This window comes from Toxotes jaculatrix, chromosome 7, assembly GCF_017976425.1.
Source record: "Toxotes jaculatrix isolate fToxJac2 chromosome 7, fToxJac2.pri, whole genome shotgun sequence".
Taxonomy (NCBI): Eukaryota; Metazoa; Chordata; class Actinopteri; family Toxotidae; genus Toxotes; species Toxotes jaculatrix.
The window spans coordinates 10,139,670-10,155,488 of NC_054400.1; the positions used below are offsets into that span (position 1 = coordinate 10,139,670).

General features: G+C 39.6%; 1 protein-coding gene across 2 annotated transcripts in view; it reads right to left on the reverse strand.

The window, feature by feature from the left end:
• ghra (growth hormone receptor a) overlaps positions 1 to 15,819 on the reverse strand; it is a 28,579-nt gene that overhangs the window by 11,428 nt on the left and 1,332 nt on the right. For both annotated transcript variants that reach the window (XM_041041778.1, XM_041041777.1), the window contains exon 2: positions 7,957 to 8,078. In XM_041041778.1, coding sequence (XP_040897712.1) covers positions 7,957 to 8,074 — 118 coding nt within the window. In that variant the 5' untranslated portion in view covers positions 8,075 to 8,078. The remainder of the gene's footprint in view (positions 1 to 7,956; positions 8,079 to 15,819) is intronic.

Genomic DNA, 15,819 nt, shown 5'->3' on the forward strand with positions numbered 1-15,819 from the left:
TACTCTTCCTCCAGCCCTTGCGCCAGCTGGCAAACAACACTAAAAAGGTGGCAGGAAAGGTGCGACCAGGCTTTATCAGTTATCGCACTGTGAAATGCTCGACTGTTATGAGGACTGCGAGGAAAATGAGGCTATGTCGCTATGAATTACCACCTTTTCCAGCTCATTTACAGATTTAAGTTAGTGTTGTGGTTAATAACGCTTCAAAGGAGGTAGGAGATATGGGGGAAGGAGAGAGGCAGGAAGAGAGAGAGACAGATAGATGGCAACAGTCAGAGTGAATGTGCGGATTATAATGGAACACCAGCGAAACCGCAGGCCAACACAAGATCTTTGGCTGCAAAACTGAAATGCTGTTGAGAATAAAATTTATGTCATTATATAACAGACAAATACTGGATGTTATATTTCTCTTGATGAAAACCGGATGTCTTGAAATGAAAAAAAAAACAAAAAAAACAAAAAACAAAACATAAAGCCACAGGCGTGAATCCAAACTGATTTTAAATAGCTTTGGACATGAGACATGAGAATCTAGTTTTTTTATTGTAGTGTCTTGTTGAGATATTGTAGTTCATCTAAAACTGTCTGTGCCAGAAAAAAATTCTCAGTGATACTTTCAGTCCCTGAAGGTGATTCTTCATCTGTCACAATTACCATTCAGTGTGGTGTCCCTCTGGGTTCAATTTAGGGTATGTTACTGTTCTCTCTATAAATGTTACCACTAAGACATTTACTGACATAATGGCTATGCAAAAAAAACTTAAATATGTGTTTCACTAATATTTAGCACTGGCTGATAAGTTGCTGAGGATGCTAACTCTTTTGATGGTGTATTAAATTCTCACAAACATAAACTGAGCCTTTATTTATTTAATATAAAAATGCATCTAAAATTAGGCACACTCTGCCCCCATCCAACATGGACAAAGTTCTTTGTGCACTGATATCCTTCGAGACTTGACAATTGCAAGTCATTGCATTTAGTAATTTTCCAGACTGGTAGTTCCCGTCTACAATTAGAGCAGAATGCTTCTGCTAAAGTGCTTTTTTAGAGAATTTAAAGCACTTAGGAATAAATTTGGTTCATTTTTAAAGCATTACATAAATAAAACTGATCATCTATGTCTTTGCAACTGCATGTACAGTTTGTGAGCAGCTTTTTTTTTTTAATCTTACTTATGCTACTACAAAATAACACAAAAAATACACACAGATAGGCAGACACATAAACACTAGATATACCGACTCTGAGTGTCTCTTCATTGTGGTATTAGCACATAATTCAGTTGATTGCCTCTGCCTGAAGAGAACACACACAATAGTAGAACCTGTTGTCCCTGGTCACTTCACTCACATAGCTTGTATTCTGGTCTTGACTGATTGTGTAAACACAATTACATGACACTCAAAGACAAATTGCTGCTGCGAGTTTCAATTTAACCCAAACAGGAAGAGTAAAATGTACAATGTAAACTTTTGGTAAAACTATGACATAAAGTGCTAATTTCGTGTTATGTCACCACAAAGATCATGTATTTACGCTATTTTTTCAGTCATGTTTATTACTGCAATGCACCGTATTAACTTACTTTATGGTTCTAGATTATGCAGGCAATGCGTTTCAACATTTAAGTAAACTTCAGACATATTCGGCACTGCTGTTCAGCACCGACTTCTGACTGCCACTGCTGCACCCAAGCCAGATGATCCACATCACTTCCTGCACCCCCATCAGTCTGTGTGTGTGTGTGTGTGCTTCTGTTAACCAGATGGAGAAATTGGCAGCACAGACTCACAGTGTGTGAGTAAAAGTGCCTCTCAGTGTGCACATGCCAAGTTCTACATAAATCCCTGCATTACAGCCCCAGCACATTCACATATATACACACACACACACACACACACACCATTTTCTGCAACACACATTAACAGAGGTGTTAATGACGGCATCATTTGTCTTCCACAGGAAAGGTGTCTGGGATGATGAGGAGATGAAGAGGCGAGGGACAAACTCTGAAAAATTAAAAAAGGAATTTACTTCATTTCACTAATTCTCCCATACTTGTATATTTAATTTTTTTTTTGGAGCAAAGGAGAAAAAAAAAAAGCTTCAAATTAAGCTTAATGGTGGAGGTTAAATGTTGAGTCAGGAGGACATATGGCATTTAAGAGAGCCAGAAAGCAAGAGAAGTGGGCCAGAAGAGAGGGGGAGAAAGCTGAGAGACTGCAACAAGATACAAACAAGGGAATGTAAACAGGTGATATAAATAACAGCCAACATGCACACACAGTTTCACACATAAGTGCACAGACACACACTGAACTTCCACCTTCAAAACAAAAACCGACAAAGAAAATCAAAGTGCCATTGTCCAATTCCTTGAATATGTCCTGCCTTTCCTCCCTGTTGCACAACAGGACCTATGGCTTTGCTTCCCTGTTAAGAGTTTGGGACCACAGAATGACAAATTCTAGCTCCATCTGATCCCCATGATTCCCATCAGTTTTCATAGCTTTGAAGTCTAACAGACACAACCTGGTGTGTTCAACCACGCAGTGACCCAGTGAGCTTATTCTGGTCCCAGCGATTTATTAGCCTGAACTAATGATGTTAATCTCCTCTAATGCCATTATGGCCCACATTATTGGCTTAGTTATGTCATATTATGTCCAAGTGAGAGTAAATATAGATGAGCAGGGGTGTCTGGCTCATAGCATGGACATCTGAACATATTGCGTGCAAACATTTTCTCTCCTCACGTTTCTCACTCTGTCTTTTTTTTTCTTGTGGTTTATTCCAGTACACTGCCATCCACACTTCAGCAGAGTGTCAGATGTTTTCACAAAATATATAGGACACACCCCCGCAGTCGCAAATTGCCATGAGGCAACACTGGATACCTGTGAATATGTCCTGAGATTCATTATTAGAAAAACTGACACTATACGATCTCAACGTCCTCCTACAATCTGTCATAAGTTACGCTCATGCTTCTCAGTTCTCATCAACTTTGAACCAATTTCTCTCTCCTCTTTGACACATATCTCAAATATGAACCCAAGTACATGTCCCTTAGAAATTACTCCCTCATGCCTACTTAAGGAAGTGCTGGAGACTTTTGGGCCTAGTATTTTATCAATAATGAATCACTCCCTAGTTGATGGCTATGTCTTTAAACATGCTGTTGTTCGCTCTCTGATAAAAAAAAAAAAAAAACGAACTTAGATCCATCTGTTGCAAATAATTAGTGAACAATCTCAAAGTTCTTGTTTTGTTTGTGTTCTCTTTGTTTGCACCCATCTCCCGTGGAGCAACACAAGACTCCATAATAAGGCCCCATTTTATTTTCCCTATATGTGCTTCATTTGGATTCTGTCTCAAGAAAATACAAAATCTCTAATGACAGTTAACCTTAAGACAACCAGTTTTACCTCCCGCTGAAACGTTGTGGTCCATGCAGTGTTAACTCCCTTCTAAAGTGCACTGAGATCATAAAATCCTTCATGGCAAAAGCAATGTATGGACAAATTATTACATTTTTCATGAAATATAATAGTGGGCATACAATGCTTTAGGGAAAAGATACCTCACCTCATAAAGCAAAAGCTACACATTTAATGGGTGAAGTGATTGTTTAAGGCATCATCTACTAATTACACTGATAACAAGATGAGATGCACCAGGATTTGTCTGATGCAGCTCAGCAGGTGACTGATCAATCACATCACTCCCCTTTGTGGATATTGATCTGAGCTGATTGTCACAATGCTGAAAGAAAACCTGAGATTTTTAAGTTTGGAAAAGTGGAGACAAACAGCCCAGTCAGTCACAATCAGGTGACATATTGCACTGCAAGTGAGACATCAACCTGAGGTTTGCTGGGAAAACATTTTACCTGTTATTTTACCCACAGGAAAAGGTAATAAATAAAAAATATCATCTTTTTATTAATTTAACAAACTTCTCTCGACATGTGGAGTGAACCACAGGAAACCACAGGAAAGGCTTTAAGGTGGTAGCGCTTTTTTGTTCTTGTTACTGCAAATTTTGTAATTTGCAATTTTGATGTTCTTACTTAAAGTTACACTTTCACTTTGCCTCTCCTTTACTTTTACTTTTTCTGTGATGCTCCTCACTCTGCCCTGCTGCTTCTAAAACTTTCCCTTTTAAGTCACTTTTGTTAAAAAGTATATGTCCTGCACGCAGAACGCTGCTGTTGGATTTGCTTCTTTGCAGCTATCCCTCCATTACAGGGCACCATCTAACAGCATGCATTTCTCTCTTCTGCCTTCTAAGTTTCCAACTTTATGTTTAACTTCAGACACCATATCCCATACAAGGCCCCAATTTCACTGAGAAGAGCAAACACACCCACCGCTTGTCTTTGAAGCAGATGTAACTGTAGATTGTGTGTACAAGCCAGGCAGACCAAACCTCTGCACGGTTACCACGGGTTACCACCCCTGTGGCCAAGAACACAGCCTAACGTAACAGGATCAATCTATGGGCCTGAGGAGCAAGTCCTCCCGAGACACATGAGCAGACGCTCAGGGAAGGCTGGAGGAAATAAAAAGCAAGTTTGTGTGTGTGAACAAACAGATCAAGACAAATGAACACCACTGGCTACAGTCACTCTGGTAAGCCTTTAAGTATATAGGAGCATCTCCAAACTTTACTCTTGGCTTGTTATGTGGCTCGCCTGACAACAGACATAAAAATGCGGCAGAAACAGAATAACCCACAAAATTCCAGTAAGGCTCCCTGAGTGGAACAACAAACTTGTTTTAAACAATACCAAAAGCAGAAGATAGAGGGTTACTCACCTGTTGAAAAAGATTCAATGATTTCTGCAACATACTAGATGTGTCTGAGATAAAAAGTGGTGGGTGAAAGGTCAAATATAGACTGCTTTAAGTGTAAACCCAAGTGTAGAAAACAGGTGCCAAGATCAGAGGCTGTACAGTGGTAAACTTGAGAAAGGCACAGGCTGTGTGTGTTTGCTCGTGCTATCAGTGGCTGCTTTGTGTTTACAGATGTTTTAACGGTTGTTGAGGAAGACCAGGGCTACATTACCACAGTGCTCGCTCGAGACCATTTTGGTCTTTGATGGAGGTGGACCAGTCAGAATGTTTGATGGTTTGACCTCAGCTGGTTATCAGTGGTTTGTCTGAGAGCTTATCAGAAAGGTAATGTAAACCCACAGAGAAAATGACATTTGCTACCGTTTGTGAGCAAATACAAAGTCAAAAAGCCTGAGGGCAGAGGCGTAGAGCTCAAAACTCTGTGGTTTTGCCAATTCACAGTGCAGTGCAGACACACCAACCTGCTTTACATTAACACTACACAGGCAAAAACCAATTATAGCCATTAATTTCTGCTCAGAATGCAGACCCTTATCCAAGATCACTCAATCCAAATGGGAATGCTTACAGCATGCTCACACAGATATACTTCAGACTGCGGTTTTAGAGGTAATTTAACAGAAAAGAAGAGGGGCTGATTCACAACCTAAATCTGTTAAACAAAAAAACTGGCTACCAGCACTGGCACCAAAATAGTTTTTCCTTGGAAAGGCTAAAATTTTATTTCAACATTAAAAACACCAGATCAGACAGAACAGCAATGTTCACAGCACATGATAAATGAGTTTTATTTTCCCCAAAACACAACTACACCAACTAATAATTCATATAGTTTTTATCTTATTCTTCCCTGATCACTCAATTTTAGAAGGCTGCAGATTTCATTGGGGGCCGCAGAGACCAAAACTGCGAAAAAAAATCTTCATTGGATCTGAGTGTGAGGCTTTTATTCATCAGTTAGCATATAGCATTAATGATGCCAACATTTCCCCCCTGAGAACCCCACCCCCAAAAAAGAAAAGAAGAATAAAAGAAGAAGGGTGTGGACTTGGTCTTAGCTTGGCAGAAGAAGACAAGATGAGCTGGCATTCTCCAGCAGATGCCAAAGGAAATATTTCCAGCTGTTTTTTTTTTTTTACTAAACACACTAGAAGAAAAAAGAAGTGCCCTAGTGAAGTGGCAAACAATTTCTCCAACACAGATAATGGATCACTGTCCTTTTCAAGGATACCATGAAAATATGGCAAAATCACAAATGAAAGAAAGAGACACTCCTCATTTACAGCCCTATGGTCAAATCCCAACACCAGAAAAACACTGGACATTAGATCAAATAGATTGTTTCAGATCAGATAGAATGTTTAAGTTGCAAAATAAGAAAAGAAGAACAAATTCATTTGTCTGGTGCTGTTAACGGAACCATGAATAGATTAAACGGCATTTAATATTTTATAGCTTTTCCATAACAGTAAAAACTAGATGTCTCCATTTATGTACTCTTTTTCAAATGAATCATCAGTACAGGAAGCTTGTACCAATGCAAATAGAAGGTATGGAGAAATCATTAATATGTGCTGAGTACATGTACCGTGTATTTTTACACGAACAGGGCCTCACTCATTTCACCAGGTAACATGCGTGCTTTCCATTCTAGCAACAGGTGGTCCAGCAGCCGGAGAGGCTGCCCAGAAATGGTTTGGAGATCTCTCAGGTCTCTGTCTACTGCTGTCTGGCTGGCTTGTTAATGGCAATGAGCAGATGCACCTAAGAATATACTGGCAAGACAGTGACATGTCAAAATGTACATTTTAGGGTGACTTATTGGGGTGTCAAATATTTTCAGCCATTGAGTGCATGCAAATTTAATCTTCCCCTAACTGGACCTGAATGAAGCTTGGCAATGTTCAAAGATAATCAAAAAGATATTAAGAAAGATTACTATCCTACAGGGATTTCATGTGTGATTTTATCAAAAGGCATGTGAATACGCTGCTGATTTAATTTGCACTGCAATCCTTACCAACAATGTCTCAATGTAAAGACATGAAAAAAAAAATCCATAGCCTGACTTTCCACCATTTCAATTTGAAGAAAAGAAACATAGTTTTGAAGTCAGAGTGTGCACAAGTAAAAAGCAGCAGAAAAAAAAAGGGTTTAACAGAAACTCATTGCTTTTCCATCTTTCAGATGTAGAGTCCCTCATAAAATAAACTATAGGATAAAATGTAAAATGAAACATAGAACCAAACAACAGCAGCAATATTTTCTTTTTAAAAAGTTTGGAGACACGTTCTGACAAAGCCAACAGCAGAATCGATACTTTCTTGGGAGTTGCAGTGTCTTGGCTGTGAGAATATCTCTAAATCATGTGCTGTTCCAGCATAGGTAAACTTTAGATAAACAAGAATTGTCTTGGCCAAGGCTGTAGGGCTGCACACTTTCCCCCAATTCTCACAGCTTTAGCCATTAGAGGAAAATGCTAATCATCAATCATCTCTCACTCAATTCTGTGATTGAGACTCTGAGCAGCAACTGTGGAAATGATGTGGTAAAAGACATCATAGTTTGATTTTAAAATTCCTATCTTGGCCACCTATTGCTTTAGAGATTTTAAGAGGTAAGTTATTTAAAAATTTTAGGTTTGGCCAGTTTTCTCAGCCACAGCATTCTTTCACCTAATTATTTCAAATGGTTCAGTGACAGCTGGTTTAGCTGGCTGAACATCCTGCGTTGTCCTGTCCCTGGACTTTGACAGAGTAGTCCAGACCATATATTTACACTGGTTCTATTGATCACTAGCCTGTTTGACAAGCCAGACCAGGAAAGTGCTGCATTTGCTCAACACTGAACCTTTCCACATGTATCTGCGCAAACACAGCATTCTGCAACTGATGTCTGACATAAGATGCGATAACAAGTGTCAACAGCATGTTGCGCGCAAAACCTGAATCACATTTGTTAATGTTTGATGAGGTTCATGTAGAGAGATTGATAAACTGTCTGCAGAATGATTTGTCTCACATCAATCTATTTCTCTTGCTTATTGGTCTTATTAGTTTACACAAAGCAGTAAAAACACCACTAACCCACCTGATGATGTCATGTGGTCCCGGTCCGAGAGAAATGCAGAACCTGGAGTGGACAACCAGTCCAGGGAGGAAATTAGGAGAGGGAGCAAGAGACTGGAGGAGAACGACGAGACAGCCATGATGCTGGAGACAGAAACAGAGGGGAGAATGAGAAAGGGACAGAGACACTGTGATTATAATTATCAGCTGAACGCCATGATGACATGCCCTTGTGAAAAACCCTCCTTCCCTCACCCTCTGACTCCCTCGCTCTTATTCTCTCTTTCTTTCTGTATGCCCTATGAGCTCAAACTGTGGCTGCCATTTATTTTCAGCTGGTGTATGCGAACACGAGACAGGGCATAATTAATTATTGTCCCAGGTTGCTGTTCTGACAGTTGGAAACTGAATGAGTGAAGCAAGCTTTTCTGTGAATATGTACTATGATGTGTTGTCTTTGTGATACTTTTCACTCTTTATTTGACAAAAGAAAATAACATTTCTCAAATTTATGCCCATTTGAAATCATTATGTTACTAGCTATGCTTTTATACAAATATACTATTGTAGGTTCAGATATAACAAAAAGAAGTGCAAATTGAAAAATAGGAAAAAAGTCACACTTCACCAACTCCACATGGTAATATTAAACCTGTATTTTTTGGTCACAAAGTGTTAGCACACAGTTGTTTATTTACACATCCAGGACATACTGAGCCACATTAGCATTCATTTAGAGTCATGGCCACCTTAGTCACTCTCCTTTCAGCTCTGTTTTTGGTCTCCACCAACTCCTGAGGAAAATAAGACTCTATTGCCAATTAAAATTTTCCATTATGTGCACCAGATAGCTGCTATGTCTGTGGTTTGGTGAAGGGCAGGAAGTGCACAGTGGGTTTATCAGAGCCTTTTCTCTGAAAACAAATGCCTGCTGCAACCAGAAACAAGGCTGATGACAGTGGTGAGAGTGAAACAAAAATTAAAGCTGCACACAGTAAAACCAAAACAACGAGCTGCAATACACTAAAACGGTCCACAGAGCTGAAAGGGAACTACAGAGTCAGGTGATAATTATCTATGGGTTCATCATTACAACAGCTTTAAGCTTTTCGAATATCAAATATCAATTTCACATTAACAAGTAGTCATAGGTAATCCTGTGGGTATCATTAAATCATCACATGTTTTAGCAAAATACAGGAGAATCTAGAGAGGCGTCTTAGCAAAATTTCTACCCCAGATCAACACAGTCACATTTCCCCTGAGGCAAACTCCCCCTTTAAAAAACTAGACTTGAATTTCCCAACAAAACCTTTCACACAGAAATGTGGTAACTGCCTCTCTCATCCGGGCCATCTACCTACAAACATTTTTTCACTTTATATGGCTGGCAATATAGAAAATCACTTGACAAACTCTTTCTTGTCCATAAGCTGGTGCTGGCGGACAAGTTCTGACCTCTAAATATAGGCCAAACTTTCTGTCCGCACCCTTGGCTATTTACAGCTGTGTCTCCACAACTTTGCTGGGCGGCCAACAATCCTAAACCTGGAGGCTATGTTTCTGAGGGCAATGCTGCCAGTATTTTCCCCAGTTGTGGTGCAGCCTGAGGACAGTGGACCTTAAAGCCATATAACTACAGTGTGCTACACAGCATATCAAATTTTCCTTAATGTTTTTATGGGAAAAAGAAAAAAAATGTGTGGACCTAGAAATAGTAAGCCAAAAGATCATTTCACAGTGTGTTTACTTATATAGAGTGACAACTACTGAGCAACAGTGTAGCCACCTCAGGCGCATTTTGTCAACCAACAAGCTTGGATAGAGCCTTGCAAGACTTAGTGGCAAGAAAATGCCTGGGCAAAGTTCATATGAGTGTTCATATTACAGCATATATCAGAAACTGGCACTTAATTATAGTAAGAACGCCAGCCATTCCTTTACTCTGGATTACACTTACTGCAGATTTAAAAAAAAAATGTTGCACCAAGAATGCAAGAACTTTCCGTAATGTAAAAACTAACAAAATATTCTGTCAGTATAAATGTTTGCTTGCAAGTGTACGTGTGTGTGAATTCCAAGTGTCCAGGGGCTATGCAAGCCCAAGTTATACAATGCAAGAATTGACAGTAGAAAGCTGTCAAGCAGCAGGCTCATTTGGTCTGACTAAAAAGCTCCATTTACAATCAATTACTGCTCATTTTCTGCATTTGACATTTTTCCCAAGTTCGTCTCCAGATCCTCTCAGAAACCCTCTGTCTCCCTCTCCTTTCGGTTTTGACAATCTTTTAGTCTAAAATCATAATTGAAAACATCTAATTTTTCTCCCCTCAACAAAAGCTAAAGCACCACTATTATGGTGAACTTAACAACCCTCTGATGAGCACTTTCAAATCATCTTTATGACTCTGAAGGGTTTAAGTTCTTTGCTCATCTTTTTTTCCCTACATTGTCTTTTCTTTCAGAGCCTACACATTCTTTAATCAGTTAGGGAACCAAAGTACTACAAAAGAGGGCCAAACATCCCCTCCATTCCAAAATGTGGCCTCATGTTAATCCTAACATTAGTCTCCCCCTCTCTCATGTGAAAGAGTCTGTGAAAGCCCTGGCAAGGCTGGTGCTTCATCTCCAACTTGCACGTTTCTCCCCCATCCCTCTCCTTCTATCGGCCAATTACAGGCTCTCAGACTCGCAGGAAGGCTGCCTAAGCCAATCAGAAAAGAGGGAGGCTCAACCCAGGCCTCCTGGGGTCCTTTGGTAAACATTTAAGGCCTCCGTGGTCAACCTTCCTTCCACTACCTCTGCCCTAAAACACACACACATGCATGCAACAAGAGCACATCACACATACTAACACACACACAAAGATGCACATCTTGCTTTGGCACCCCACTGCCAGCACCATGCTTCTCCCATGTTTCTTCAAATCTCTATTAATCATCTGTGTTTGTTCAAAAGGAGTTGACAAGGGAGGGAGGAGGAGGTTAAGGCCAGATGGGGTGGTGGTGTAAGGGTGAAGCCAAAGAACAAGAAAGGTTAGGGGGTGAGAGGTCACATCATGTCTGTATTAGTCCCTTCTATACTGGCAGAGGAAAAGTATGCACACACACACACACTCACATAGAGCGATGTTGCAAGCTCAAGTTTAGTTTGAGGTTCCACCAAAGAGAAAGCAGAAAGTGTGCACTAATTTGCTCGGCCAGTGGTTCTCAAACTGGCGGGTGCGGTCATTGCAGGGGGCCTCACAAGACCTACGGGAAAAAGGCTGAGAGCATATAAATTTTTATAAATGGATTTCTGAAGAAACAAGCAATCAAGCTATCTAAGCAAGGTTGATCTGATACTTGCAGGGCAATAAAGATGCAGGTTTGTGAGATTTATGCACACAGAGTGACAGCTGCTTAATGGATATCTTTTTATTAGGAGAGAAAAGAAACAGTCAATGCTCATCAAGCAAAAACATAAGTCATATCTGAAATATGATATATTTTGTTGCTCTTGAATTTACTAGAAGTGTAGTGGGATAGTTTGGGCTCTATTGCGTCTAAAAATGCAGTTTTGGTCAATTTAACTTGAATCTTTAATTTGTTATTGGTCGATGGGGCGTGACAGAAAAGTTTGGAGCTTATATTCATGAGGGATCCATTGGAAGTATAGATGAGCATCACAGGTTTGTGACCATTTTGGGAGATTTTTCCTTATTTTCAAGATTACAGAAATTAAATTTGCTTTGCTTTGCTAAGGTGCTGTGTTTTTCATCCCTTCGAATAAATGATCTGGTGCGTGGACGCATTTATTGAACAAAAAGACAGTACTTTACAAGTCCAGTATTTCAGACATCTTGATGATTGTCAATGATAGCACTGAATTATTGCTTTAAAAATTCAAATGATTATAACTGTTATGACGAATCACAAAATGGTTTCTGAGTTGTTCTTAAAGGTACGCTGTTAAATTTTTTGACCACTAGTAGTAGTATTCCAGGAAGCGCAGAGATGTGCCAATGACTGCAATGTGGAAGAAGACTGCTTCCATGTAAATGCGGATGTGCATAATGATGCATGATTTAAAATATTTGAATACATGGCTCAGCAAATGTTTAATGAGAAAGAAATTGCATGTTTGTTAGATCTCAAACAGTGAATGTACAACTGTTCAAAACTGTTGGCATCTTGGTCATGGTGCACCTTAAATCACAGGGCTATTTACAGTTTACACATCAGCGGCTGTGGTTTACGAAACTAGTATTTCTTGTCTTATTCCTATAGAGCTGCAAGGTAAGTTTAAATATTTGAGATTTACATATATAGTAATTTACAAATACAACACCATGGTCATTGACTTAACATGCTGAAAAAGCAAAGTAGAAATTGTCATCTGGAGTGTGTAGATGTATGCTTTTAGGTGGAAAGTAGGTATGTAAACTGGACATCATTAACTTGATTATACAAATACATACATTCATGCACAAACATAAAAGTACACAGAAAAATGAGGCCGCCCATAAATGGGATTATGATCCCATGCTGTGATAAGCACTTTCCTCACTGGCAACCCTCAATGAGTTGTCGGGTTCAATCTGTGTGAGACACTCATGTGAAATAGGTACACACACAGGCTTATCAAGGCAAAACACAGGGCTGTTTGCCTGATAGTTAACTTAATTAACATCAGTCTGTACAGTTTCTCTTTCTTTCTCTGTCAATATTCCAGTGATATTGAACCGTTATGGTGCCTTACTTTTTTTTCTTTTTGCATTGTGCAAGATCTTGTGTATGTCTTGTGTAAGACATCATGTAAGACCTTAAGATTAAATGTAAATTTAAAATGTGGGTGAATTGTAAAGAAAGTGCATACTAGAGACACAAGTTAGTGGGTTGGTAGGTAGTCTATGAGTAGAATTATTATGTGAGAAGTATTATGTGAATAATAGTTTTAGTGATAGATGTGCATTGTCTGCACTTACACAAAACTTCAATAGAATGTTTTGAACCCAACACTTTCACCTATATGCACACTGCTGCTTATACTGAGATTCTTTTTATTCATCTGTGCTCCCTATATTTCAAGCATGTTTTTTTCCCAAGAAGTAGGGATGTCTGGTGTGACGCTGGGGCAATAAATGCAGCACTTGATCTATGCCTTTAGTCTAACAGGGTTTCAGAAATATCATACATTATAAAGACATGCAAGACTACATTAGCCTTTCAGTGACTTTAGTGGGTGTAGAGACTCCTCGAGTCTTTGAACACATTAATGCAAATGTAATGCATCCCATTAGTACTTTCCCGATCTTTTTTTCATTCACTATCAATTCTTTGTTATGTCTTTTCTTACACTAGCCCCTCTCTCTCATTCATTGCAGTCTGTCATTACAAGTACCCTGGTGCTCCAAGCTCAAAGTGCTTATCTCACTGGGCTTACTGAGGGCAAAAGAAAAATTAAATGAAGATGTAAATCAAGTTAGTATGACCTTGTTAATTACTTTGGAACCAGTCACTGAATTACTGGCCAAGCCTACATAACAAAATCCTAAGCTATTCAGAGTCTGATAGCCTGGAACCAAAGGCAATCATATGATCATGGAATAAAGCCCATATGAAAAAAGAACAAATCTGTGACGCCACAAGGCATCTTCAGTGGGTGGAAAAACCACAGAGAGGGACTAGGAACAAGCACTTCGGATAAAATGTGCTAACATCAGCTAGCCAGTGGTGTGTCCAGCAGTAAGTTCCAACAGGAAAACATGCAAATATAAACAAGACTAGGTCAACTGAGTGAGACGCATAGAAAGGTGTGCCTGTGGCGGGAAAGCCTGACCTCGTGCTCACCGGGCAAAATTGGCGACTCCAACGGAAAGTAGCTAAGGCTGACCAGCAGTGTAACTTCATCACTCAGCCAGTCATCGACAGACATTCGCGTTTATAGGGCTGGCAAAGCTGCGGTGGTCCAGCCAAAAATATACTCACAAAAAGTAACCATGAGGGTTTATTACTGTCCAACCATTTCTTACATCACCTGACATTAAACTGCAAGTTTAATGTTGACATTAAAACTGACTTATCAGTGAGACAAACAAGACAAATGTAAACAAAACTTGAGACTATGCATTACTTGATGACCAGACCAGTGTAAATTATTGTATAACTATTAACTTTTTCACATCAACAACACAAGATGCCTTTCACTTACTGTATATCCATATCCAAGCACCTGGCACCTGAGTTAATTTCATGGAGCATCTTTAATCATTTCACCTCAGCAAGTTGAGGCTATACTTTACGACTGTATGACATCCATTATATATTATTTCAAAATTTTGTGGAAGGAATTCTTATATTTTAACATTATCATTTCAAAAATAATCATGTTTGTGAGTACACATACACAAAGTAGTCCAAGGTCCACTGTTGTGTCTCTCAATAATTACACAAGAATCATGCAAACAGATTTTCTGCCCTCGACCCTTCTCTTCAGCACAACCTCTTTCTTTAAAATAAACACAATTTGAGTAAACATACCACAGGCTTCAACATGAGCCTGCATGTTAAACCAGACACTGGTGAAGACGTATCCATATTGGTGAAGAAACTCAAACAAGAGTTGGCGCCCAAAAACTACATCAACCAGCTGCTCCTCATAGCCTTGGACTGTTAGCTGTATTTACATATTACCCTGTGTGGAGAGTGTGTTTATATATGTGTGTGTGTGTGTGTGTGTGTGTGTTTCTGTGGAGAGGGTATAGACGCAGGCACAGTATGCATTTTTAACCTGTGTGCATGTGTGTCTGCGTGTGCTCTCAGGCATTCAGATCTGGCTACTGGATGGCTCTAATGTCTCCTACTCTTATTTCATAAGAGAGAGTGGAAAACTCAGAGTCAGCACACTGGCATGAGAAGAGCCTCTGCTGGAAGCAGATCAGGACACACATCTGCAAACCCTGCAACAGTCTGTGCGTGTGGGAGGCATGGAGAGAGAGAAAGAGTGGGTGTTTGTGTGTATGCCCGTGCACGTGTGCATGTATAAAATAAAGTGCATGTATTGGAGCAAGAACAAGAAAGGTAAAGAGTACAAGCAAGAAACCAGCAGAGACAGAGAAGGTGTGCGTTACACAGATTTGAAAATTGATCTATGTGGAAAATGTCTGCTTTGCAGCATTTCTGTGTGTGTGTGTGTGTGTGTGTGTGTGTGTGTGTGTGTGTGTGTGTGTGTGCTGGTTGCCATGGTGGGTCATTTCAGAGACAACTACTTCAAACTACTCAGAGTCGAAAGTCAAAAGTGAACTTACCTGTGTTTTGGTTTTAACAATTTACTGTTTTTTGAATGATACACAATGAGTGCTTAAGGTTGTAGAGTTCAATCCTATTTAAAGGAATACATGAAAGTCTCTATCAACCCACTTGTTGTTTTGGAGTTTTAAGTATAGATGTGCAGCATGTACCTCTCTAATTTGCTCAAAATCCTGCAATTTTCTCCCTCTCTCAGATGTGCATGCATATCCTGACAGTCGTGCACATCCCTGAAGACCACATGCACATGGATGTGTGTAAAATCTAATGGTTTCCAGAGAGCTGCTGAGCTGTCAAAGGGTATAGAACATAACAGCTGTACTTAATGTTGTATGTGGGAGTGTAGCAAACAGAGAGAAACTGATGGAACTAACATCTCTTAAAACTCCTCGCCTCACCTATTAAAACATCTCTTACTTCTATCACCTGGTGGATGCTATAATGGCTGCCATTATGCATGTCATGCTTTTCCTCTGCATTAGTACTTACTGCACAAGCACGCCAACAATAAACCCCATTAAAATCGTTCAGCTATATTCAGGTACATATTATCACAAGATGCCGTCTTAAAGAAAAAGTGTTGTTGGTAATCGTAT